The sequence below is a fragment of the Crassostrea angulata genome, chromosome 3 (genome assembly GCF_025612915.1).
Source record: "Crassostrea angulata isolate pt1a10 chromosome 3, ASM2561291v2, whole genome shotgun sequence".
NCBI lineage: Eukaryota > Metazoa > Mollusca > Bivalvia > Ostreida > Ostreidae > Magallana > Magallana angulata.
The window spans coordinates 16486307-16494497 of NC_069113.1; the positions used below are offsets into that span (position 1 = coordinate 16486307).

At 36.0% G+C, this 8191-nt stretch overlaps 1 protein-coding gene across 3 annotated transcripts; it reads right to left on the reverse strand.

Moving 5' to 3' along the window:
• Positions 1-17: 17 nt before the first annotated feature.
• On the reverse strand, positions 18-6102 carry LOC128175833 (protein angel homolog 2-like). 3 transcript variants are annotated; one of them, XM_052841678.1, is made up of 5 exons: positions 5984-6102; positions 5079-5548; positions 1839-2062; positions 1356-1425; positions 18-1220 (listed from the first exon to the last, which is right to left on the reverse strand). In XM_052841678.1, the coding sequence occupies exons 2-5, from the start codon at positions 5485-5487 to the stop codon at positions 289-291; spliced, it is 1635 nt and encodes a 544-aa protein (XP_052697638.1). In that variant the 5' UTR covers positions 5488-5548; positions 5984-6102; the 3' UTR covers positions 18-288. The 3 variants fall into 3 exon arrangements, with proteins under 3 accessions (XP_052697638.1, XP_052697639.1, XP_052697637.1); XM_052841679.1 differs by lacking the exon at positions 5984-6102 and adding an exon at positions 5699-5886; XM_052841677.1 differs by lacking the exon at positions 5984-6102 and having other exon boundaries at positions 5079-5888.
• Between the last annotated feature and the right edge of the window lie 2089 nt (positions 6103-8191).

Here is an 8191-nt window from a genome sequence, read left to right on the forward strand (position 1 = left end):
TTATAAAAATCAAACTGTATAGTTGATTCTCTCTTTAAATTTTCAGATCACTCAAAGTACAATGTACCAGTAGTAAAAACATCTTTTTATGTGATTATTTTTTAACATCACAGAGTTGTACAGAATGTATCAAAATCTAACACTGCATATTAATAATCAATAAAATAAATATGATATTGGTTCTAAATTTGAACCTCTTTCTTCTGTTCGTAGGAATTTATTCACTATTATTTTACACATTGTCACTTTTGGGAAATCTAATTGAATATTCAGAGTTTTTTTTTTTGGTCACGTGAGAAGAAATTTCACCATTAATGGCATATGATCGGATGGATTTTGAAAATTTGGTAAATTTCCGACGGAACTGATCTCCCCTTGAGACAGTAAGCCCAAACGGCCCAACAGTTTGATCCTGCCTTCTTGGACATTCCTATTACAGAAATTTCCCCTTCTAGATTTACTCTCCCTTCCGTCCACTGTATAAAACACATAGTCTACGACGGAACTATCAAAAGGACTAGTTTGTGTTGTCACCTCTGGCTCTCCTGTCCTTTCGATGAAATGTTTGTAAGCAGAGATCAGATGAAATTTATGCCACAAAAAGCCAGAATTCTGAGACACCTGGGGAAAGTGGAAATGGTGATAGGGTGAGCTATGATAAGTGTGGAACTGTCCTTCCAACACTGGACTTTCCCTCAACATTTTCACATGCTGTTCTTCTAGATAGTGACACTGGTCAGAGATTGTTAGATTTGAAGGAATCAAGCCCATGTCCAATAGCTTTCTACCTTTACCGTACCTTTGGGCAGAGATACCTTCTATTGGTAAGCCATGGTACCTCAGATATCCCTGTGAAATGAATTTGTACATGAAGCTATGTGGACGAGCATTGAAATCTCCACACAGTATAACAGGTACACTCCGAAAGTCGGGTATCATGTGGTCTAACTCTGCCAAGAGTTTCACTAATTGTAAAAGTTTAATGTCCCCTCGTTTAGGGTTGTAAAGCAGGTGTGTATTTGCCACACAGAATCCTTCCTGTCCGTTTAGAGGTATGAGTCTTAGAATTAGACCTACATTATCTCTGTTGGTAAGTGAAGAGCCTTCTTGGAAGTAGTGGACATGCCTTGCTTCTTCAACACTGAATTTGTCTTTCTTGTAAAATGTAGCACAGCCATCCACCTTTCCCCCCGTTCTTCGAAGATACTCGCCTTCATATCCTGCAATAACGATACCAGTTTAACACAGTGTCAATCATATATCATGTACTGTATTATTGAATAGATAAGAAAAATGATTCACAATATATTTAACATATATATCTTTTTATATCATTAATATTGTACTCTACATACCTAAGGCCTTGAGTTGTGGTATGTAAAATTCTTCTAGATGAGACTCTTGGACCTCTTGCATACATAAAATCTGAAATGTTGAAGATAAATGGTGATAAATAATTGCTGCTTGAGCTAGCATGTCTGCTACATGTACATATAGTACATGTACCAAACAGGTATTATTTGAAGTACAATTCATTTATTCTATCCCTAATGGACATCGGCAGGTACCATTATTTTTTACGGTACATGATTTTTTTTATAGATGAAAGATGTATTTTCTATCCCAAATTGTGGAAATGCATAGTTCTTGTCCTTCTGCTCTTTATATTCTTGTTGATAAGTTGCATAAAAATTGAATCCATATCAAATGCATCTCATTTGAATAGTTAATAAATTTTGTTTACAAACATTTTCCAATTTGAAATGATCCCATTTGATAAATATTACCAGACCAACATCTGGGAGACCGAAGGCCATGAACTGATTTGTTTAACTTACGTCGGGTTGATGGACACTAAACTCCTGCAAAAGTTTCTGTTTGCGGTACTCCCAGTCCAGAACTTGTGTGGGGTGGTCCCGGTACAGGTACTGGTTGTCCAGGAGAAGATCCTGGGCCAGCACATTGTAAGACATCAGAGAGAAGGGAAGCCCGTGATGACCCCTTGTTTGGCATACCTTACCAAAGGGAGTTAACTCCCACTCTCTATTTCTAGGTAAGGAATCTGCAAAAAACAATTACCGGTAAACTTAATTCAAGATGCTTCATTTTTAGCTCACCTGAGCTGAAAGCTCAAGTGAGCTATTCTGATCACATTTTGTCCGTCGTCCGTCTGTCCATCCGTCTGTCTGTCCGTCTGTAAAATTTTTACATTTTGAACTTCTTCTCTAAAACTGCTTATCCAATTTCAACCAAATTTGGCACAAAGCATCCTTATGGGAGGGCGAATATAAATTGCAGAAATAAAAGTCCGATCTGTATTCAAAGCGGAGAAAACCTTGAAACTGTAGAAAAAGGGGGTGCATTTTTAAAAATCTTCTTCTCAAGAACTACCGAGTTCAATTCAACGTAGTTTAGCATAAAGTATCCTTATGGGAAGGAAAATATAAATTGCAAAAATTAAGTGCTAATTCTGTTTCAAATCTGAGTTATTACGAAAATAATAATAAAGGAAAGGCGTGTTTCAATCAGTTTAATAGCTTCGGGCTCGGCATACGATAAAATGGGTAGGCAAGACTTGGCCTGAGCAAAACAAAAGATTGGCAGGTATTAATCTGCCAATCTCATTAAAATTTCGGGATATTACATGGACCAGTATATTTGTATTCGCTGTAAATATTGCTGCAAAATAATGCGTATTTGAAATTGACAATTGCCGATCTGCCCCGGCTTTTATTTTGCCACGGCCCGGGTTTGCATACCCATTTTACCAAGACTCGTATTCCATACTTCTAAAACGAGGCTCTTTGTTTAAAGCAGCCATGACATTATACGAAAAAGGGTCGATCTGACTATGATGAATTTGCTTGCTATGCAACCGTTCACGTATGAAGGGAAATTTTTGAAACATGCAAAATATATTGGTGCCAATTTTGTGAAGTAAATTAAGGCTAAATATTTCAATGCGTTGACCGTTTTCACACATGACGTTGGTGTTAGCTAGTTCTGATTTTCGTTTCGTTTTCATTATTTATGCTTTGTAACCTGGGAACTATCGTCTGTATTTCGTGATTTTTACGTATCAAATCAAACAGAGACTTCGGTAAATCAAACAGTTAACTGTTTACCTGCGCAAATTAAGCAAAATCTGATGTAGGGGTACTGAAATACAATTCATTCTATCGGTAATTCGGCATTATCTTTTGCGTAATGGTAAATTAATGCAATGGGTTTTGTTGAGATGCTCGGCATTTTCTCGAGTTTATTCAGTTTAAATAGAGTTTGATATCGCTGACAGAAATATGTAGGTATATACATGTATATATATATGATTCATTTCGAAAAAATAAATTGTGTTCTTTAAATTATTTGTTATACATGTAGTGCATGTTTCTTGTGTTTAATTGTTACCCTACAATATCTATTTACTAACCATATTTTAGTGTAAAGCTTCGAATTATAAGCAAGATACAGAGATTTTCTCACAATTCTATGTTTGTACACAGATCTTAAAAGCTAAAGATTAAAAAAGTAAAAAATTTGTCAATATTTATTACGAAAATTTCAAAGTCTGTTCTTCCAGAAACCAACTTATTGAATTGTAAACTTAACCTTTTAGCTCACCTGAGGGTGGGGCCACAATGGGGGGTCGAAGTTTAACAAATGAATTATAGAGTAAATCTTTAAAAATCTTCTACTCAGAAACTAATCGGCCAGGAAAGCTGAAACTTGTGTGGAAGCATCCTCAGGTAGTGTAGATTCAAAGTTGTGAAAATCATGACCCCCGGGGGTAGGGTGGGGCCACAATGGGGGGTCGAAGGTTAACATATGAATATAAAAAGTAAATCTTTAAAAATCTTCTTCTCAGAAAATAATCGGCCAGGAAAGCTGAGACTTGTGTGGAAGCATCCTCAGGTAGTGTAGATTCAAAGTTGTGAAAATCATGACCCCTGGGGGTAGGTTTGGGCCACAATGGGAGGTCGATGTTTTACATAGGAATAAACAGTAAATCTTTAAAAATCTTCTTCTCAGAAACTAATCAGCCAGGAAAGCTGAAACTTGTGTGAAAGCATCCTCAGGTAGTGTAGATTCAAAGTTGTGAAAATAATGATCCCCAGGGGTAGGGTGGGGCCTCAACAGGGGGGGGGGGGGGTCAAAGTTTAACAAAGGAATATATAGGGTAAATCTTTAAAAATCTTCTCAGAAACTAATCAGCCAGATGATTCTTTATAATTGTTAAGACTTTAGCCCCAGGCTCACGAGAAGGTTCAGAGTTTGATGTACGTTTATATCCCATATATAAACTATTGTTAGGGATCTTTTTGAGAACTGCAATACTCAACATACGATATGACTATAAAATCATCCTGTTAGAAAAGGGACTAATGATTATAAACATGAGAATATCCAGGGGAAAATGGATTTTATTTATACAGGATCTACATTTATTATTGTACATTGTCCAGATAGTTTGTATTATGACTCCATTGAGCTGATTTTATCATACCTATTGTTCCTCAGGTGAGCGATGTGGCCCATGGGCCTCTTGTTATTGTTTGCCGATATCTATTTTTATAAATAAACAATGTGGTGCTAGTAATCTGATATTTTTTCAATTTGTCTTGCAATGCAATCTCTTACACATGTACATAATATAATAAGATAAGCAAATGTCCAAATTGTAACTTTTCCCATTCTATGCTTTCTATGGTTCAACTGTCTGTACACAGTCTCTGAGTGCAAAGAAACCGGTAAATCAAGCATCATAATAACATCCACAAACAAGTGTGATCCAGTTCAAGCCTGCAGCTGCATGCTGTACCAAGCTCTGACACTGCACACTGCTTGCAGTTATTTCAATGACAAAGGTAGTGAATGAAACATTATATATGTTATATTTTGGGTATTTGTACCGGTATTCATTTACTGCCTAAACCTCTATATATTTCAAATTCAAATACAAACTGTCAGTCTTACTACTCTAGTAATCTGAGGGATAAAAATGTGAATTAAAAAAAATTGCTACCTTTCAAATTAAGAATAGTTAAAAAAATAGATAAAGAATGAAGAAATTGATATACCTCTTGGTTCAATGGCAGGTTCACTCCGCGACCTCTTCACATGGCTTTGTGGTTCATTTCTCTCTACCTCTGCATCTAATCCAACTCTCTGTTTACTTCCAGGTGCTAGTGGTCCCTTCTCCAGAGTCTGCACTGGTTTGTTGGTTCGCTTGAAATGTCTAATTACACCTTGCCCCGCCTGTTTTAATGGACCGAATGGTCGAAACATTGCATCAGAGAGCCAGTTTTCTCCACCATTCACTCCACGTGAGGAACCACTGTGAACCAGATTACTATCTAACTGTGGCCCTTTCGAAATCTCATTTATACTCCTCTTATTGTCTGTATGGGTTGGTGGGGGTGTATTGGCTGGTTGGTCATCTGTAGTCAAATCAATGACATCCACTTTTTTTGGCCTGATGGACGACATATGGGCTACTCTCAACCGACACCAGCTTCCTTGTAAACAATTCACATATCCCACTGTGTTTCTACAGTTCAAATAAAATATTCGTAATTTCATGATGTAAGTTTTTTCTTTAAACACTGAACAGCTTATAGGGCCTAACTATATTTAAATGTCATTTCAATTCCTTGCATCACACTTTGAAGTTACATAAACACTATAATTTTCTAATTACTATATCCACTATTAACACTGATTAGTCCTTCCAATTTGCTAGTCTCAGGGGGTATGAATGATTGTGTATTCCTTCTCGTTTCGAAAGAACATGTAAACATGGTGAACAGCTGATTACCGCATGTTAATTTCCTGACTGTCAAGGTCTAAATTCACGAGGTCATCGACTGAACTATGAGTGTCAATGAACAAAAACTGATTTGCTCAGTGAAGGAATTGTTCAATGAGGATTTCAAAATAATTTGAAATTCTTTTTTTTTATAGGAGAGAGAATGTTTTTGCTAACCTTTAGGATGCATGAAGACTGTTTGTTTTGTTTCTTCTTGTCGTTCTTCTGAATATTTTCCCTCCGAACTGAAGGGTACGGTTAATGACCGACAATGACCCTGAGTAGAGAAAAGAATAAAAGATAGGACAATTATATTGTGAACTTTTTAATGAATGGAATAATAATGTCAAATTGTTATCATGTACGCATGTAGCACAACTTTAATTTATTTAAGCATTTAATTTATTACAGTGTGTATCCATGCGAGAGAAAAAATTTAAAGGTTGGTCTAATTACAGAAAATGTACAGTTTGACTTTGTTGTCATTTCTTCGCTCACCCTGAGAGAGAGAGAGAGAGAGAGAGAGAGAGAGAGAGAGAGAGAGAGAGAGAGAGAGATGAGAGAAGAGAGAGAGCATATGCGAATATCATATATGCACACTGACGTCACTATAGTAAACACCTACTTTCTTAAATTTTCGGGGGGGGGGGGGGGGGACATCTTCCCAAGAGTTTCTGATCCGATCCGCTCTACGTTTATGTAGAGCGGAGCGGATCAGAAACTTTTGACTTGGGAAGATGGGGGGGGGGGGGGGTATAATTATTTTTCATAATATTTTACTTTTACCCTCTGACCATCGATCTAGACCCGCACCTCGACATGTTGTATTAAATTGGGAGCGGGGACAGACCCTCTCCCTTAATATCATGACAAGCGCATAAAAAATAATCGTAATATTTCGCCAAACATCAATTACAAAAACTTGGGGAGGGTAGGAGGTAGGTCGTTTCGTAAGTCAAATGATACGCCCCCACGTCCCAAAATTATATAAATATTGATTAAATATTTTTTATTAAATGCAATAAAAATCTGCTGATATAAATTACACTAAAACACATGTAAACTTTATACAAATGTAACAGAGACAGTTATTGCCTCTGCTGGGGTTTGAACCCGGGTCCTCTGGCACGCCAGTCCAGCACTCTACCGATCGAGGTAAAGGGTTAACCCGCTAGCCAGAGCTAGTAGGAATGCCATATACCTGACTCTACCACACAAAGTTATGTTTTTTTTTTTTAATTGAAGGAGCTTAGATTTTTACAGCATTGATATAATTTACATTTTTTGACAAATAGGGCCTTTTAGAAAAAAATTCTGACAACTTGATACTTCAAACCCATATTAAAATGAGTTCATCGGCGTAGCTAAGAGTTAGAATTTGTTAATGTATAAGCATTTTCTTTTCTTTTAATGTCTTTTCTTTTTTGCCGATCAATGGGTCTAGGGACGGGTCAAGGACCACATTTAGTTTGGGAGTTCAGGAGCAACACCCTATAATCCACCCCTCCGACGGAAGGCTAGTGTGTTTGCGATTTGAAAACCATATTTAACATAAAGGAACTTCTGAGTCTCTCTAAAAATGAAATTCATTTTGAAGATGACTTTTGCCTACCTTCTTAATGAGTCCTGAATGTTGATTTCGAATGCCATAATTTTAAACTATTGCAGATTATTACTTTTGTCAGTTTAGTGGTATAACACATGCATTGATAACACACGCCGGCACCTGCCGTTATTTATTTTTCTCGTAATCATCTCCTAATACTTAGTAATAATTGGGGTAGGGGTATTTTTGTATTCTTTTATTGCGACAAAAATAAAAAATGATAGGTGCCCGTGATTTTGTACTCTGTTAATGTTAATAGCGAAAATGATTTCATCATTTATTTTTCTCTTTTTTTTTTTTTTAAAAATTTACACTTTTATTTCTAAAATTAATTTCGTGGAGAAAAAAAAATGAAATTTTTCTTTATATCCTGTGAAATAATTTTGCAAGCTGAAAAACTTACTTGGCTTTTTAACATCAAATGCAGGAATTATTTTTAAATCAGTAATTTTATCAATTTACATATTGAGACAATGCTTTGAAAATGCTTGTTTTCAATTAATTATTTTGCGGAAAAAAACAATGTACATACACTGTATATGCTTGTGATATACTAAAAAGAGTGAATTAGAAATATAGATTATACATATATTTTTGTACCCATATATTGCAGCTTTTTAAATATTGAATCGAAGTAAAGTTAGTGAAAATACCCCCCCCCCCCCCGCAAGACAATTAGAACGCTCACTTTAATTTTCTTTTAGGAGCCAATATGTACACTGTTGTGCAACATTTATCAACTTTTTAAACAACAACACAACAACAACAAACAGAATAAT

What these genes read in the sequence shown, in the direction of transcription:
- LOC128175833 (XM_052841677.1), bottom strand. Translation starts at nt 5,580, where the DNA reads ATGAAATTACGAATATTTTATTTGAACTGTAGAAACACAGTGGGATAT. An exon ending in TTAGTGTCCATCAACCCGAC is followed by an intron (nt 1,426 to 1,838) that starts GTAAGTTAAACA and finishes TCAACATTTCAG; the next exon opens with ATTTTATGTATGCAAGAGGT. An exon ending in ACCACAACTCAAGGCCTTAG is followed by an intron (nt 1,221 to 1,355) that starts GTATGTAGAGTA and finishes TCGTTATTGCAG; the next exon opens with GATATGAAGGCGAGTATCTT.